At 43.1% G+C, this 19,317-nt stretch overlaps 1 protein-coding gene across 4 annotated transcripts in view; it reads right to left on the reverse strand.

The window, feature by feature from the left end:
* The window catches only part of LOC121289728 (transcription factor COE2), a 260,228-nt gene that overhangs the window by 238,470 nt on the left and 2,441 nt on the right, over positions 1-19,317 (reverse strand). For 3 of the 4 annotated variants that reach the window (XM_041209387.1, XM_041209385.1, XM_041209383.1), the window contains exons 1-5: positions 15,128-15,742; positions 13,025-13,181; positions 11,602-11,665; positions 10,498-10,553; positions 7,494-7,567 (exon numbers count right to left, since the gene is read on the reverse strand). In XM_041209387.1, the coding sequence (XP_041065321.1) occupies positions 7,494-7,567; positions 10,498-10,553; positions 11,602-11,665; positions 13,025-13,181; positions 15,128-15,261 (485 nt within the window). In that variant the 5' untranslated portion in view covers positions 15,262-15,742. Of the gene's footprint in view, positions 1-7,493; positions 7,568-10,497; positions 10,554-11,601; positions 11,666-13,024; positions 13,182-15,127; positions 15,743-19,317 lie in introns of those variants that run through there. The other variant, XM_041209384.1, reaches the window with a different exon arrangement.

Genomic DNA, 19,317 nt, shown 5'->3' on the forward strand with positions numbered 1-19,317 from the left:
CCCCTTGTTATCGTCTGGGTAAACGCATCACAGGGCCATACACACCAGCAAGATCCCACTTCTGATCTCCGGTATGTCTCGAATTATATGAGCTGAGAGAGCAGCAGTTGAGAAGCAATAACTGGTCTCAGCCAGGGAATGGAAACATCAGAGAGTTTGTTGGTCACAAAGATTTTTGGTGGGAAGCACGCGATCGGGTTTGCAATGCCCTAGCCTTTAGCAAGCTCTCCTGAAAGTGGCAATTCCTCTTCCGAGGGGCAGCTTGGGAGATCAGAGATTTGAATTTCCTACCACTGTTTGCTTACCCTTGGTCACTGCTGCAGAGAACCATACAGCTGAAATGCATGCAGGAGGGGGCTGAAGACTCAGGAATCAGGGTAGGGAATAGGGGAGGGTGAAATCAGGGATAAGGGAGTGGTGGGGGGGGTGGCGGGATGTGAAATTGAGACAGGAGTGGAAGAACTGGGATGCTGCAGCCTGGGGAATGGGCAATCGGGGGAGGGCTGGAGACTGGGGAATTGGAGGATCAGTAGGTGTGGAGATTGAGGAATGGGAGATCAGGAGGAGAGATCACGAGGGAATAGTGGCTCAGAGGATGAGAGGAGGTTAGGAGTTCAGGGATGGAAAGATTGAGGAATGCAGCTCAGTAGATGGTTGGATGAGGGAGAGAAAGGCACTGGTGAGTACAGGTTGTGGCTCAAGCTGGGGAGGGAAGAGAATGGGTGGGGACCAGCATTTCCTCCACAGCAGGGGACAGCAGCAGTACCATGGTGAGCGGGAGCATGACTGACAGAACAGCGCTAGTAAAGGGATGAGTGAAACTTTGGGATCTTACTGTGCATAAATAGAGAACAATAATTTTCACTGGTGGGTGAATGGCAAACAATGAGATGAAGGCTGAAGTTTCGCATTGGAAGAACTGGGGAGGAAATGGCAAGGAATGTTCCTGAACTACAGCTATTAGTCTGTGAAACCCTTTACCATATCTGGCTATTGAAGTAGAGACTAAAACCGAATTTAGAAGGGAAAGGGATAAATATTTGCAAAGAAATGATCTGAAAAGATCTGAAAGGAATGGGGTTCCAAGAGTGTGAGAGCACTGGGGGTCAAATGTCCTCCACTATCATGTATTTTTTATCGTTCTTTGGAAACTCATCTTTATCGACATTGACCCTGGAATGATTTGGAAATATTGTTGCTGAGCCATGTTTAGGATGATGTGCTTGGTGAGATGTGCCCATTGTGCGATCTATCGGTTTGGTCCAGTTCACACTGAACTGGTTGGTTTTGTTGTGTGAAGTCCAAATACAGAGCAGCTCTGAAAGAGGCTCTGAGTTCAGAGTCATCACCATCACACAGAACTAGACAGGGAAAGAGATTGGGTCCATTAAAGTGGCTTAGACTGGTGGAGCATCATTGCAACTTGTACATTGTAGAGAGGTTCTGACTGGATAATAACCTTCTGATTAAGCAGAGGTGAATATGTAGCCACTAAGCCACAGCTAACACTTTGAACTCAATTTTCACTAATTTGTAGAACTTTACCCAAGTCTGTTTCAAACTTTGGTGGCTCTAGTATGGTAGGAAAGGAAAATTGTGTGGAAGACAAATTTAAATTTGTAAAGGTGTGTTACAAAGAAGGGAACAAAAGTCTAGTAAACTTCTGCAGAGCGTTAAAATAGATCTCCAACCCATCAGGTTTGCTTGTTATGACCAAATGGGCAGGAGATTCAGAAGTGGCAGGCCAAGATGTGGAGAAGGGAACTGCAGTTGCCAGAATGAGTCTGTAGACAAGAGATGGTGCTGTATAGCACCAGGTTTCTGTTTGATGACTGCTGAAGTTAATCATAGGATCGTAAAAAATAGGAGCAGTAGGCCATTTGGGTTATCAAGTCTGCTCTGCCATGCAACCAGATCATGGCTGATCTGATTGTGGCCTTTATTCTGCTTTCCTGCCTGTCCCCTATAACCCTTGCCTCCCTTGTTGATTAAAAATCTATCTAACTCAGCCTCCACTGCTCTCAATGGAGGGGGAATTCCAAAGACGAACAACCTGCTGAAGAAGAAATTCCTCCTGATTTCCCAATTAGGGAGACCAAAACAAAACTGTGCATTGTACTGCAGGTACAGACTGACCAATGTCCTGTACAACTATAGCAAGACTACCCTACTTTTACACTCCATCTCCTTGCAATAAAGGCCAACATTCCAGTTGCCTTCCTAATTATTTGCTGTACCTGTCGGCTAACTTTTTGTGATTCATATACAAGGACACCCACATCCCTCTGTGGCAACATTCAGCAATCTCTCTCAATTTAAACAACATTCTGCTTTTCTGTTATTCCTGCATTTTCCCACATTATACACCATCTACCAATTTTTTGCTCACTCACTTAACCTATTCTACATCTCTCATCACAACTTGTTATCCTACCTATCTTTGTATCATTAGAAAATTTATCTACAATACAGTCAGTCCCTTCATTCAAGTCATAAAAATAGATTGTAAATAGTTGAGGCCCCTGCACTGCTTCTGTGGCACTGACTCATTACAGTTTGCCAACCTGAAAATGATTGATTTATCACAACTCTCTTTTTCCTGTTAGCCAATCCTCTATCCATGCTAATATGTCACCCCCAATAGCATGTGCTCTTATCTTGTACAGTAACCTTTTATCTGGCACCTTATCAAATCTCTTTTTGAAATCCAAATACACCACATCTACTGGTTTCCCTTTATCCACCTTGCTTGTTACATCCTCAAAGAACTCTAATAATTTTGTCAAACACGATTTCCTTTTCACAAAACCATTTGGGCCTGCCTGACTGTGCTGTGATTTTCTAAATGTCCTTCTGCTACCTCCTTAATAATGATTCTAGCATTTTTCCAATGAGAGATATTTGACCAACTGGCCTATAGTTTCTTGCTTTATGTCTCCCTCCTTTCTTGAATAGTGATGTTACATTTGTGGTTTTCCAATCCACCGGGGCCTTTCCAGAATCTAGGGAATTTTGGAAGATTACAACCAATGAATCCACTATCTCTGCAGCCACTTCCTTTCAGATCCTAAGATGCACGCCATCAGGTCCAGTGGACTTGTCAGCCTTTAGTCTCATTCATTCTCCCAGTAGCCAGTACAAGATGGTGTTGCATGCAACACTTGTGCAGTTGTACCTCCCTTTTGTGACATCTTTAGATCTAAATGCATTCTATAAATGCATCAATTCTGTGGAATGTTGCCCTTTGTGTTGTTCCCCAGCACCATCCCTTAGTCAGCCCTGCCTAGAAGAAGGTGCAGCCAGGTTTCAGGCCAGCTGACTGTTTCTGATCCTGCACATTGGTGAGTTGTATACAGCCTGAGCCACATGTCTGTGTATAGCAGATGGCACAGGCCAGCGGCTGTCCTTCTGCTGACCCACAGTCCTGAAAAGACAGGTCCCAACCATGACCTTTCCCTGGTAGGCCTACAGAAGTGAACAGTGGCAAGTGTGGTCCAACAGTTAACAATGGTTCTCGATCATCTTCCAAGCACCTTGCATCTTGCAGTGCCAGGTAAGGAATGACATGATTCTGACTGAGATTCTTCTGAAAAGTCTTCCAGTAAAATGGTTGGCCAGGCATTCCCACATCTTGTTGCGATGCCACAAGGCTTCTACTGTCAAAGGCCTTTGAACCCATCTACCAAATTGAGGAGAAGTGCAGGTGCTGACAAGTCAGCATGGAAAGTCTCTCAGACAGCCTGACCAATCTGTCACCACTCTGCATCGTTTCCACTTTCCTTTCGACGCATCAGCTTGGAAGAACCCTGATCACACATTCCCCAGTGCCAATAAACGAAACTCGGAAATAATGGAAATAAATTTGCATAAAGGCCAAAGCGTCAGCAGTAAATAACAAACGAAAAAATGTCCCTTAAGTAGGCTGAAACACTTACCTGCAAGATCTGCAGACCTCTTAGAGCCCTTTCTGCCTGCAGTCTGCCTGAGGCCTCCCTTCCTACCAGATTTCCATTGGTTTGATGGAGACTCAGTATCTAACCTGCCTGCAGGGTCTGCAGCCCCCTTTAAGTATGTAAAGGAAAGGCCTACCTGCTTCACTTGGCAATTTTGTGCAAAATTGCCCCTCTCTGAAAGTTCAGCCCTCCCCAAAATCAACATACAGTGGGTGGGGACATCAATCCCACTCTATTTCTGGGTCTCTGCTGCTCCACCTTTTAGTGCAAATGAATGGTAGAAAGACCAGTATCAGCCCCAGTGAGTCATGGGTCATTAAAAAAGAAACAGGAACAGCTTCTAAACTTCCTTAGCACATCCCTCAGAACCATCTCATCAAGCTTCTCATTCAATACATCACCTTGCAATTCAGCAACTGTTGTTTTGGAAAATCCAGTTGCCAATTTTAAAATATCAACAACCCACAAAAATGACAATAAAATAGATGAATGCTTTGATGATATTGGTTGAGGGAAGAATATTGCCCACAAACCGCGAGAATTACTTGCTGCTCTTCAAATCATGTTGTGGGAGATTCAGTTTCCATCTGAGCTATTGGAACAAGCAGACAGGGCTTTGGATCAATATCTCATCTGAAGGATGGCACCTCCAACAATGCAGCCCTCCCTCAATATTGGAGTGCCAGCCCAGATACAGTACTGAACCCTGGAAAGGGAATTGCATCCATAGTCTATGACTCAGAGGTAAATGTGATGAGTAAGAGATACCTTGGGAAGCAGTAAGGTACTTAATATGGAAGATATACTAGAAGGAGTCTGTAAACCTTGCATCTGATCAAATGGCCAGTGAGTTAAGGCCAATTGCAGGGAAAGACTGCCGGATATTGCTTCATTAAGACACTGTCAAGTGATATCATCTTCAATTGAAATCGACCCTTCTAACACACGGGGGAGTGAAAGTTCTGTGAAATATTATTCCAGATCCCAAACTGTGTGTGTGCTTCAGACAGAGGTCTGTCTCACAGAACCTGGCACAGGTCTTTCCCTGGAGAGTAGGAGCCGCTCTGTTTGTTCTCTGGGTGCACAGCACCTGATTGGGCTACAGCATGTTGCCAATGAGTTCTGCTACACTGCCTCACATCATTAAGTGCTATTTTGCACCTGTGAATTATACTTTTTGATTTTCATACTAATATGATGGGAGGTGCTGGGAGGGGTGGTGAAATTAACAGTTGTGTTTTCTTGATTCCAGGAGAGCGCCTCACCCTTTGTCTTTGTTTTTCTGCAATTTTCTCCCTCCCCAAAGGTCCTGGTGAGCACAGGCACAGTTACACAACTGTGATACCTCACCTGAGTGGCTGCTCTTCAGATGCGAATCTACAGCCTCTTTGTAAACAGATCTACTTACTGCACCATAATAGGGAAGCCTAATCCTCCGCTCACCAACAAATAGGCACACATACGCTAGCATCTTCTAGCAGGATTTAATAGACTGGCTGGGAACAGGAACCCAGGGTGATTTGTCCCCCTCAGTGGATTAGAGTGCTGACACCAATTATAGCGCTTATATTGATGCCTCAACTATAATTGGCTGATTCAGCACTGATCACACTTGAGACATTCAAAATATGTGTCACTCAGTGTCACACCTGGTGGTGTATTTTACAACTCAGGGTGACAAGTGTCCTTGTTTTCAAAGATTCTCAGAGAGCAGATGATTCTGAGATGACCATCTAGTCTTAATTTTGAGCAGGTTTGGGTTGGGAGGTTGACAGGAAAAATAAAGGTAATAAAAAAAAAAACAAAAAAAAAACAAAAAAACTGCGGATGCTGGAAATCCAAAACAAAAACAGAATTACCTGGAAAAACTCAGCAGGTCTGGCAGCATCGGCGGAGAAGAAAAGAGTTGACGTTTCGAGTCCTCATGACCCTTCGACAGAACTTGAGTTCGAGTCCAGGAAAGAGCTGAAATATAAGCTGGTTTAAGGTGTGTGTGTGTGGGGGGCGGAGAGATAGAGAGACAGAGAGGTGGAGGGGGTTGGTGTGGTTGTAGCGACAAACACTATCACTGCTTGTTTGTCGCTACAACCACACCAACCCCCTCCACCTCTCTGTCTCTCTATCTCTCCGCCCCCCACACACACACCTTAAACCAGCTTATATTTCAGCTCTTTCCTGGACTCGAACTCAAGTTCTGTCGAAGGGTCATGAGGACTCGAAACGTCAACTCTTTTCTTCTCCGCCGATGCTGCCAGACCTGCTGAGTTTTTCCAGGTAATTCTGTTTTTGTTTTAAAATAAAGGTAATTGTTAATGGATCGTGTGCTCATCACATCTCTTCACCCTTGTGACACTCTGGAGGATTTTTGTTCCTCTTAGCAACCCAGTGGCTGAGGCCAATTGTTTCCCCCCTCTAATTTTACTGTAACCAACTCCTTCAGGTCAGTGATTAAACTGACAAAATGATTTTACCATTTGACCTCACTACACTATTGTGTTAACCTCTTTTTCAATTTGATATTGATCATTGCAGAAAACACAGAGGAACTCTGAAATTAGCAAATGGAGGAAATTAGATGGCAGATGGAAAGATTTTTACATTTAGGGTCTAAGGCCCATAATGTGTGATACCACCAAAATGAAAAGAGTAAAGAGAAAACACAATGTGAATCCGGAATGAATGGCTAGGTTGATGCAAAGCTTCAGTTTTAAAAAGCCTGTGGACCATAGGAGAATGAAAGGAAGTTGAGGAGCTTTACCCATTTACTCTGCCTCTGCATGCAAGGGTCTAGAACACTATATTATAACACTATCTGCAAGACAGGACTCATTAACCACAGCTGTGATCTTATATTGAAACAGAAGTTAGTTCTGAAATAATTTCAAGATAATGGTCAAATGGTGCAGTACAACCAGATTTCCTCCTCGGTTGGTTACAGTTGAATTGTGAAGTTATTTTAATCTAACCCACCTAGCAGGAATTGAGAGGGTTGGATTAGGCACCAGTTTTATACCCCACCCAATGTTACTTTCCATTGAATCAATTACTTCCCTGTAAAAATGACCTCAGAAAAAATCAAATACAGCAATGTCATCCTGCTCCAGGTCGCACTTTTGTTATGGGTTAGCTGTAATCCAATTTGGGTACAGGGTCATACATCCCAAGGTGCATTGCAGAATAGTCAACATGATGCCATTGCCTTATTCTACAGTGAACTCTGAGATGACTTCCATGCTCATTAATGATTCAGCCTGCAAATGCATAAAGCAGAAACTTTAAATTCAGCCTGCTTTAAAAGGCTATTGTCTCTAAACCAGAGTCTTCCACCAGCACAGTGTGATAATTGGTCCGCGGTATTTAGCATTTCCCCAGCACAGGTTCGACTCAGTAAAATGGCTGGATGCTTAGCCCTGGTGCGCTGTTTGTTTATCTAGGACAGATCCAGAGTCATTCCTTATTGTAGGGAGTGTCTGTCTATAAGCATGCCATGATCCAAATACAAGACAAAGAGTGGCTGATCTGCCAATGGTCATTCCTTACCTGCACATCACTTCATGTGTGAGAAGTACCCGGCACATTTCTGGGTTTTTATTTTGACCCTCGTAGATTATCGGCTGCAATGGAAGTTAGAGAATGGTTGGTAACCTCAGAAACAGATAGAAGGTAAAGAAAATTAGGAACAGGAGAAGTCCTTTGGGCTCATCATCATCCAGCCCATCATTCCCTCCAAACTACCTTCCCACCAGATCCTTCAATCCTTTCTCTCTGCAGAAAAACATCTAATCATGTCTTTGTCTACTTCAGAGCCCTTCCATGATATCTTATTCCATAGCTCAGGTATCCTTAGGGTGAGCATGTCCTGCCTGACCTCCCCTCCAATGCGTGTCCCTGATATTTGAGCTCTTCACAGCAATGAATAATTTGAATGGTTCAATTTGTCAATTTCTTTTTTAATCTTGAAAACTTAATTTGATTCTCTTTAAACTCTTTTATTCCAATAACATTCACCCAACTTTCTGAGCATCTCCAGAAAACCTAAATATCCTGACACCTAGATTAAATTTGATTGTCTGCTTCTGTGCCCTCTCACTGTCAATGGCATTTTTCCAATTATTTAGTGGCCAGATGGGGTCTTACCTATGGCTTGTAAAGTAACAATGCAAACGCTTAGATACTAAGTGAAATAAATAAATGAAATAAGAGGAGTTAGAAATTGGTTCAAATTTGACTAAACCTATGGATCCCAGGTTTACAATCAGTGATTGATGCTTCCTTTTGGCAGCTTGGCAGAACTTCTTTGTTGACGTCAAGGGATAATGTACACAGCTGTTAAATGTATCTAGCACTTAGGGGACTAGGTGGTGCAGTGGCTTCGACACTATCCTTTCACCTCTGAGACCTGGGTTCCAATTCAACCCAGACTGACGGGATGAAAATTTCCTCTTGCTGTCAGCTATAACCATCCCCATGTGAAATGAGATCTGTCTGACTGTTGGCTGTAAGGGTCCCAAGTGAAATACGTTTTGGGGGAGTTGCAACCCAGTTCCTACTGGATGTGAGCCAACATCATAAAGTGGCAATCTCACTCAGAATGGCTCCAGGCACGGCTGGCCTAGAAGTGGGAGAAACTCACACTGGAGCTGTGGAGGGAATTGTGCTTGGAAAGTTAGACATTGTTGGGGCAGAGTAGAGGGAATTTACATTTGACATTAACTTTTCATGGCTAAAAATGGGCATGTTTTCCAATCTTCAGCACAAAATAAATGAACAAGTTTAAACTAAAGATCCATCATGTTTGCATCATTGTATCATTTCTCACCAATTACCACCAAGTTGGCCTTAAGCAAAACCATCAGTGACACGTACTTTATAAATAGAATATATATAAGTAGTTCTGATAAAAGACCATCAATCTGAAACATCACCCTTGTTTCTCTTTCCTGGCCTGTTGAGAATTTCCAGCTTTTTTGGCTTGTATTTCAGACTTCTTACATCTGCATAATTTTGCCTTTGTATATAGAGGGATACTGGTCACTTACAATTCACCTAAACACATTTGTCAAGCCGGCACATTTATTTTCCATGAATCATAGTCACTGATGCTCACTGTGTATCACAATGGACAATATCCTCTTCTCCAGGGCTGGGACTTGACAGCCCCGCAGCGGCCTGTCTCTCCCCAACCCACCACCCCCTCCCACCGCCCCACCGGTGGATGTGGCACATCATTAAATTTCCATTCAGTTCGGCGCGACAGTATTATACCACTGGGTGGGAGGGGCTACAAAATGCTGGCCCAGGTTTCTTCCCTCCTCTTCTAAAAGTGTTGATGACAGTTTGTGCTGTTCCGCACCTGCTGATAACTTCAGTACCTTTCCTGAGAGTGAGTTTAGACAATGACTGTCAACGGGACATTTAAGCATCGGGATGTTACAGCGGAGCCTGATTCTCTCTATACATGCAAACCTGAACAATATTCAAGAGTTGGGGATGTTTCCCCTTCTGAGCCTTGGATTCAGAGATCACCTCTATGACCTCCTAGAGATGAACTAACTCAGTGTAGACCAGACTGCATGTATTGAGCAGTGCACTTTTATCTCAGGAGCCATGTTTAAGTCGGGAACAACTGGGAAGTTTTCCGATTTTCTATCTGAGATATCTGGGATTTTCTAATTCTGGCCTCCTGTGCTTTTAATCCCTCCACTACTGTTGGCTGTGCCTTCAGCTGCCTAGGCCCCAGCTTTGGAACTCCCTCCCTAAGCCTCTCAACCCCATTTACCCTACTTTCCTCCTTTAAGGTGCTCCTCAACACCCACCTCTTTGAACAAGCTTTTGGTCATCTGTCCCAATATCACCTTGTATGGCTCAATGTCAAACTTTGCTTCATTACGCTCCTGTGGAGCACCTTGGGACGTCTTGTGTTAAATACGCAATGTAAATGCAAGCCGCTGTTGCTCCTTTGACAAACTCAGCAAGAAAAATAAAGTTCAACGCCAAACTTTTGATGAATTATTGAAAGAACTCTGAATGAAAGAAATGGAGACGAAACTGCAAATCAATTCAAAATTTGTCTATTTGTCCAATTGTCATCCAATTTACATCCCTTTGGGTGGGGGAGGGGGGGCAGATTTTAAACTTTTATTTTATGGTGTGGTCAGCTTGTAAATAATCGTATTTATAATTAGTTATTTCCTTGCAAGTCACAAGGTCACATGACAGGCTCAGATGATGGGCGCCATTCAGATTCCATCCTTCTAGAACATCAGTACCACTGGCTTCCCATTGCAATATAAGTCGGTAAGAACCTCTGCTCTACACCTGTAACCAATGAGGTCTGTTGATTGTGTTATGTTATGATAGCCATGCTAGTGACAATATCAGATGATCAGAGTTGTCAACATGGTCTTGCACCGCTGCCGTTTCGTGTCACTTCCACTCAATTGCGTTCAAAGCAGAGATATTGGAAAACACTTGGAGGGTTATCTGCTATGCCCTTTTAGAGTGCCATTGACCACATAGACTAAAAGGCAAGCAATTTCTGTACCTGCTTGGTCACAGAATCGATGAGGCGCACGTACAGGTCTTGTTCCGTCCGCATACCTGCACAAAAAAACAACACGTTAGCAATGAGAAACCTTCTGCTTCTTTAAAACCGATTCGACAGGAAACGGGTCGCATTGATAACACCACTGCCTTTTCGCTGATCTAGACAATTACAGAGGAGTTACCTGTACCCTGAATAACTCCAGAGATTTTCCGATCCAGGGTGATCTAGGTTTGGGTGACCCAGAGCTTTCTGAAATCGCTGCTGTATGTGTTACTAATTTGTTCCATGTCCCTGTCCCCCTCAGTCCTGTTGTTCAGAATAAAACTTTTCAGTCCTGTGCAGTATATATGACATACCTTATAAGGTCTCGTCCCATTTATTGAAAAATCAGACTGGATTACAGAAGCAATGAACTAACTAGTTCACGGTGCAATGCAGCCTTTGGCGTAAAAAAAAACGGTGGCTGTAAACAAGAGGCGTTCTCATTTATAATTCAGTCCTTCATGAGGTCTACTTTTTAACATGCTGAGAGGGTGTTATTCTGATCGTACTGACGAATGGCCCTGTTTTGTTCCAGTCTATTGGATGGAGGGGAAATCATCATCCTGTTCTATCTGCGTCCGTGAAGCCAACAGGGAATCATCCAGCCCTCCCGCCGTTAGTTTAATGAGTGGGCAGCAGGTTCTTGGCCTTTTGAAACCTACCCAGCGTCCACACGAAGTCAACGCTCAGGTCCCGATTTTAATTCTGTGCAAAGTCGGATGGGGGTTTTAATGAGTTAAAATTTCGTCCGACCAGTCACTGCACTAACGCCGATTGAAAGATTGGGTAGAGTATTTTTTTAAATAAAGAACTACGGCCTCATGTTTTAAAACTGTTTAACTCAATAACCAGCGCAAAATTGTCTAGTCGCAGCTGGTGGTTAACCGGTTTGAGGCATTTTCCTGCCTCAGTTTATTTATTTACGCGTTCAGAATTGCGTTGAACATGGGTTAGCGAAAGTGTAAGCAGATGCCCCAGACGCTTCGGGATGTTGCTGCCGAAAAGGCAGAGACGAGCTGGTGGCCCCGGCTAATCGCGGGACAGGCAGGACCGGCTTACCGTTGCTGTAGAGCAGCTGCAGTTTGTAGTGTGTCCCGTTGTTGGTTTTGTCGTTCCCCGGCTCCTGAAAGAGAGATTTCACCAAATTTAGAAGATCACTTCGCCCTGCTCCGTCCGTCACCTTTGCGAAGATAATCCAATCATTGGGGAGCACTTGCTGGATTAAATGACCGAAAATCGATTTAGTTTGGACGAATTTAGTGCGGCAACACAAGCCCCACCACGATAGCGGTTTAATCCCCGCGTGACCCCAGCAGCTCGCAGCACCCTCTCCGCCCCACCCAAATGGAAAAGCCGAGGAGACCCTTAAGAATCAACAGAAGGCAGTTAAAGTATCGACGTTACTTTTGAAATTCCAATAATTATATGATCATCGTATTCTTTAAAAAAAGTATTCCTTCAAAATTGGTTTTGAACTGGCGTGAAACTGACCAACACGAGCAGCGGTGGGTTTTTGACTTTATGTAAAGTTGGGCCAAATTACACTAGTTATTTCTTTTAAATCACAATAGAGAGTTTGACCCTTTTCACCAGATATATTCGCAGCAAGTGCCCAAGGTTGAGCATTAAAACTCTTTCTCCAACCAATTTCAACAGATCATTGTTCTTTGCTTAATAAAAACAATTCTCAGATATCCAAGGTACAAGACCCCACTCCGGTGGTACATTCTCGTTGGCGCCAGCAGGTGAAGGATTCTTTAGAATTGAGAGAGAGAGAAAAAAAATGCCCAGTGAGACCTCCTTTATCTCACCGCTTCGGTCTCAGATCAACGTCGAAACTCAGCGCATTAGAGCTGGGTAAAAGATCACCCCTCGGAGCTGAGTTTCTGTGAACTGGGTAGATATTCCCAGTCCGGAATTCTCGCTCAGTGAAACGCTGACAAACAGGAGCCGGGTCAGACTCTTGTGATCTGAGGATTGCAGGGTTGAAAACCGATCGATCACATGTAAAACGCAGCCTGTGGTGCGAAGGGGTAGGTAGGTAGAGAGCTGACAGAAAGCTCCGAGTGAATTATCATCCAGAGGCTATTATTCCCGGTTCTAAACTTCGGCTCAATTTTATGACTGAACACTTCTGGGCAAGCGGCCCCAGTATTCTTTTGATCACAATTAGTCTTTGAGACAAATGAAGCTATGTGATTAAAATGTCTGAAAGAGTTCGACGCCTAAAAAGGACATTTATCGGGTTGAAATATTTTGATTTAACCCAAGGCGAAAGAGGTTTTGTTGTGGGTGAGCAACCCTGGAGCGTGTTTTGTTCAAAAGGGGCAGAAAGGCGAAGATGCTGAGATTGTAAAACAGTCCCATCTTTATATTAAAAAAAAACAAACTTCCCACACATTGTCGCCATGGTAGTCCAACCCCGGTTACTGGTAGTTATTTATTTTTGTCGCTCAGGCTAAGGTGTAGTTCTTTAACGTACCAGGTCTTTCTCCACGAAGTCTGTGAAAGTGGTTCTCTCGATCTCCACTGGCTGTCCCTGTCTGTCGTAAAGCGCCAGAACGAAGTGGAAAAAATTGGACTTTCGCAAGTTAGACGGGGGCTGTTTTTCGAAATGTGCTCTGGCCAGAGCCACGCCGCTGAGGAGGGAGGGAGGGAGAGAGGGAGAGAGAGCGTGAGAAACACTGATTAACTTTCCCAAACGGCAGGGAGACACAGTAATCGGGGACCGCGAATCTTGTGAATGGCCATTTACCAACTGAGCTGCTTAGTCCGAGTGCCAACTTTATTTCAAGACACAATGATAGTACCAGTGAGGGAAACAGTGTGCGGGGCCGGACTTGAAGATTTGTCACCTGTTCATTCGGCGGTTTTAAATTAAAGAAAAATAAAGAGAATCGGATGAGCGAAAGGAAGAAATAGAGGTGACAGGGAAACGAATGACAGCTCGGTCAGAATTTGTCTTTCGAACTGATGCAATTGAGTTTGTATTTCTATGTGTTTCACGCACTGGTAACAATTATTTCAACTTTAAATACTTCCATTCTGCGCTCTTATTCAGCACCTGGGATGAAGGACTGTCATTTCCCAAATACAGAATTACAGTCACCTCATGTGACATGGTTAATAGATCGGAGGACACTAAGTACGCCAGCGCAACCAATTACACTGACGGCAATATTTTTGAAAGACAATTACTCTTCAGATATAACTAGGAGATGGTCCTTATGTTCGTAAGGGGCATCTCTGGAAGAGGAAGGGGTATCAGAAAAAAAGGGAACTTTTCTAACCAGAAAGAGAGCTGGGCAACAAAATTAAATATACGAATATTAAGATCAGAAATATCCAGTCAGAACATGACTGAGTCTGGCTGGAATGTAGAGGGGTACGGAAGTGAGATGGAGCGAGAATTTCGACATCCCTGTTCCATGTTAAAAGCAGCGAGCGATTATTTTATGGTGACTCAAATTGTAGTGAATGGAGTTGCTCAGAGAGCGTTTCGCGAGAGGGGTAAATAATTCTGCATCATTCTACAGACCTGACGGGCGCCGATGACTGACTTAGTTGTGAAAATATTGTTCTCTGTCTCATGTTTTTGGGTTTTGAGAAATTATTTTGACTTTTCAAAAATGAGTTCACGTTAGAAATCGAACAGTCGGGGAAAAAAAAGATTGTGTGTATTCCGATGTCAACCCCATTTCAAATTATAGACTCTCAAGGTTAAAAAATCATATTTTAATACGCCTTTTAAAATGTTAGTGAAGGTCTTAAGATTATTGCGTATTTTTATTTATAAATAACCATTGATAACAATGTTGCTGGAAAGTGCGAGCCGTTGTTTTAGATTGAGTGTGGACATAATTATCTAAGTGTGTGAAACAGTTCGTTTCAGGTTGTCAGTTGTACGACCGTCTCGCGAGTTTGTGTGTTTGTATGTCCTTAAAATATCATCGGTGTACTTTGATGTCCTTAATTCCTGCTACACCTGAGAGGGGTATTCACCAAACCTTAGCCAAAGATTCTAGCCCAACAATCCTGAGATAAAGATTGAAAAAGTCATTTCAAATTTGCTTTTTGCCCTTGCCTTTCTTAAACTGTATGGTAAACGTTCAGCGCTCCACTTTATTAACCCGTTTTTAACAATTTCTGTTACAGCGTTAACCTACCATGAGAAATTTCGCACAGTACAACTGGGGATGGTAGTTGCACCGCAGGGACAACTGGAAGTGTCGCTTCCTAGTTTCATAAAATTGATTCTCTCCCCTCCAAAACACCCGCCTTCCCCAACCGCCCCCCACCCTTCTCTCTCTCTCTCTCTCACACACACACGCACACACGCACACACACACACACATACTAAATTGTAATTTCTCGTCGGCTGAATTTAAAATGTCGAGGACTGAAAGGGAATGCATTACTTGTATTTTGCTCCACGTAATAAGTTAACGGGACTCTGCAGTTTTTAAGTAGTGCGAAAGGGAGGGCGGGTGTTACATTGCAATGCGGTTGTCAACCTAGCTAAGGATTATTTCAACTGACACTCAGCCTATCGTGTAGATTTAGTTTAGTTTGTCCTTTACTGTACCTCTGCGCCGCTACATTGGCGGCCACCACCCCTACGGTCCGGACCCAAGATCGAACAGCGTCCATTCCGCTCCCGGTCGATTTGTCCTTGATATCAGCCCCTCCTCTAGGTAAATGCTCCTGAATCCCAAACATTTAAAGTAATAGTTAAGAATTAACACTTTTTATCTAAAAAAAAGAACGATTGCAGAATCCTTCACGAGTGGAAAAATCCCAGAATAGAAAGCGCTGTGTTTCTCTCACACCGTTCAAGTTACACAGATTTGGTTAAAAGTTGTTCTAAAAAGATCTCCAATGCCACAAGAGTTCGCTGAGGCGGTTAGCAGTCAAGTTTTTTTTGGAGATTTATCCTCCTCTGGGTGCTGTCATCCTTCAAGCAGAAAACCATCGAGGAATCGATCACGGGCTAACAAGCTTCATCTGCCTGCTGAAGACGGGGGAGACATTGATCCGCACACAAACACACACACAAACAGAGAATGTCCTTAATCCAGGGCGGTGGAGATGCAGAGGTGAGGGGCCTTAGAGTCTCTCACCGGCTCTGACATCTATAGCTCCATCCCGCAAAGTCCTGACTCTAATGAATGATTCCCTTTGCGGGAGGGCCACGGCAGTAACTGACAGCTCCGAGGGCGTGGAGGAGGAGTTCCTGCTACATATATGCTTTCTGAATCAGTGTTAGCTATTTTCAGATTGGATAAAGTATGCGATTTATGCACGCCTTTCTCCCAGCTGTCACCAATAGGAGGCACATTATTACCATAATATAGGGATGGAATGTGGAAAGTCAGTTAAAACAGTCTTAATCCAAAGATTCACGCAGATTGATCTAGTGTTTGGGGTGTTATAATCCATTGTGTGCGCGTGTCTGTTGGGGAGGTCATGCACTTTCAATCCATCAACTCCTTTCTCGTTCATTAGTTGTCTTTCTGTCTCCGTTCCTTTCTTTCAATCTCTGTTCTGTCACTTTATCTATCCTTGTTACTGTGTCTGTCCCTGCCACTCTGTCTAAGTCCATGTCTCTATCTGCAATACTGTCTCTGCCCCTGTCTCTCTGTGTCCCTGTCACTCTTACCTGTGTCACTGTTTCTCTTTCTCTCTGTCCTTGTCACTCTGTGTTACTTTCTTTCTTTGTCTCTGTCTCCGCCACTATCTCTGGTCACTCTCTCTCTCTCTCTGGTCCTGTCACTTACCTGTATGACTCTCTATTCCTGCCTTGATCTCTCAACCCGTCTCATCACTCTATCTGTGTCACTCCATCCTTGTCATCTATCTGTGTCACTATCTGTTTTTAGTTGTTTCCTATGCTCCTGTCACTCTGTCTATTTGTATTATTTTCTCTCGATCTCTATCCCTATCACTGTCTGTGTTATTCTCTCTCTGTCACTATATCTGTGTAACTCTCTGTCTGTTTCTGCTACTCTGTCTCTGTCACTTTATCTGTGTTACGGTATCTGTCCTTGTCTTTAGTTGTTTCCATCTGTCCCTATCACTATCTGTGTTATTTTCTCTCTCAATTTCTGTCCGCCACTCTATCTGTGTTATTCTCTCTCTCGATCTCTGTCCGCCACTCTATCTGTGTTATTCTCTTTCACTGTCCGTCACTCTTTCTGTGCCGCTGTCTCTCTCTGTCCTTGTGACTCTACCTGTGTCACTGAGTCTTTAGTTATTTCTATCTCCGGGCCTGTCAAACTGTCACTATCTTCCTTTCTGTCCCGAACCCGTCAGTCTTATTCTGGCTGACCCTCTTCTTTCTCTGAAAGTACCACTGGCCCTCATTTTGTCTTTGTGGCTGCCCCTGTCTCTCTCTGTCTCCGTCACTTTTTCTGTCTGTTACCGTCTCTGTCCCGTAGTGTCTCTTTCGTTTCTGTCTCACATTGACACTCTCATGCTAGTTAATAATGCATCCAGATTTATACTCGTCTACCTTTCCTTCCTACTTATCATGGGGTAGCTCTCAATCTTGTAATTCAATCTCCTTTTCACCGCGATGCCTTTCTGATCCCTTGATTGATTCGAAATCCATTGAGTTGAGACATGCAACAAAAAACTTTGATCCGATTGGGTTCTGGAAAACGGTTTGTCGCCGACTTCAACCTGACATTAAACCTCCTTTCACCTCGTCCCGCATACTTACCCTCAGCTGCCACTCCACTGCTTCACACAATCAAATGTAGTCTTTAAAAAAAAAGCCATTTTAAGAATCACTTTCGAAATTTCGATTAAAACAATCTCTGCCCAAAGCATGAAGGAAGCTGTTGAGGTAGTGTGATTGTTCTAAATTCCTTTCCGCCCAAAAACACTCATGTTAATCTTTATTAATATATATCGAACGTCATATTTGTTAGAGATTCTTTACTGATTAGGTAGACTATCTTACAATGTTGCACATTTAGGTTCAGTGATTACAGATCATTTTGTAGAAATTTATACCGGCCAAGAAATATCAGGTTGATGTTCTTCAGTATTTTTTTTATCGGAAGCTTAACTTGCATGATAATTGTGCACATGAATCATTGTTGCTTGCTGGAAAGTTACCGTCATACAATCAAGTTCGCCAGTCCAATAAATTCAAATCAACATTTTACCGGAAAGCACTTTCCAGATATTCGAGCCTTTCTATCGTTTTCTAAACACGTTGGAGAGTAGGACTGAAACAAACCGGAGAAAAATTCTCCGTTTTTGACAAGGGGCTGGTCCCGATGTTTAATCGTTTCATGGTCCATTTAGGGCATTGAGCGAGTGATCGGCTCAGTGTCTGTTATCGATGTCAGTTTGTTTCTTTAGGGATGGAGTAGGTTGGCATCAGCAGCGGAATCGTTTGTCACGATACATTGTGGAGAGAATGGGGCGGGATGGAATTGAGATGGGACGTGGATGCGGATGGATTTCCACGAATAATTCAAAACCTGATCCTGAGGCCTATGTAACAGAGGCAGCATCAAGTAACCAGGACACCAGATCGCTTCCATCCGATGTATTTATTGCATCACATTTTGAAGGCTGTGTTCGTTAACATTTTAATTTAACTGTTGCACTGGAGAGTGACTTTATCCATGTTGTTTATTTGAGTTTGTTGGGCCGTTTCTCTTTCTGTTCGCTTTTGAACACGGAACTGTAGACGTTCACAGACAGGGGGAAGCTTGGCTATGCAAACAGATTTAGTGACAAACAATGAAACTCCGCTCACAGACCATCTGCCGGAGCGACCCTCAGCTGTCACCCAGATCTCTTAAAGGGACAAATCCAGCTGATATTTTTTGACGGAAGTTAATAAATTGAGTACAAGATACGGTCACCCCAGAATAGCACAGGGAATAACGAATCAATGTTCATCTTTAATAAAATACATCACATGATAAACCTCCAGTAAACGCTAGGACGTTATAATCATCATGCATTTAACTATAATTTTTCTTTAACCTGACATTCATTTTCTGAAAATAGATTAATAATAATTCAGTCACAGAGCAATTAAATTGGGGAGACACAACAGAGAATTATCAAAACTGTTTTATTTTTGTTTGTCATTCCTAACTTATATATTATAATGTATATACTGGACAGACTAAAGATTTATCTGGGTTATTATTTATACTAAAATGAATCTAGATGAAATGTGGAGGGAAGGTTTCCAATTCACAATATTCCCCTGCAAAAACAGAGGAATGTCAAGGGCGAAATAAAGCTATTATTCCCCCAAAGCCGAACGTACAAATGTGGCGTGAATTATTTGGGCTGCTTCACCTGGAGAATCATTACAAACACCTGACACCCCTGCAGTAAATAAGACCAACGTTTGACTTTCACTCATTTAAATTGTTGCCCTTCCTTTGCCAATCTCAGAGAATTGCCATTTTAATGTTTGGTTTGGAAAAATAACGTACGCTTGTTATGAAAATGAATTCACCTGGCAGCGTAAAAGTCAGAGAAGTATTTAAATTAACGAAGATAAACCCTGGCTACCCGATTAAACGTGATTTTTTTTTTTGGGGTCCCGAAATCTGAAATGTGTACGGTGGGTATATTTGAAATGGTAATGGTCTTAATTATTCCAGCTCCAAATGCTCATTTAATGTCTTAAATATTTCATTTATTTACACATCGATGGTTTTGCTGAACGGTTCCGTGTTGTCTCGATTCAGATATTATTTTACAATTGTTCACTTGTGTCTGGCTGATGGAGGCAAT

Source organism: Carcharodon carcharias, chromosome 17, assembly GCF_017639515.1.
Source record: "Carcharodon carcharias isolate sCarCar2 chromosome 17, sCarCar2.pri, whole genome shotgun sequence".
Classification (NCBI taxonomy): Eukaryota; Metazoa; Chordata; class Chondrichthyes; order Lamniformes; family Lamnidae; genus Carcharodon; species Carcharodon carcharias.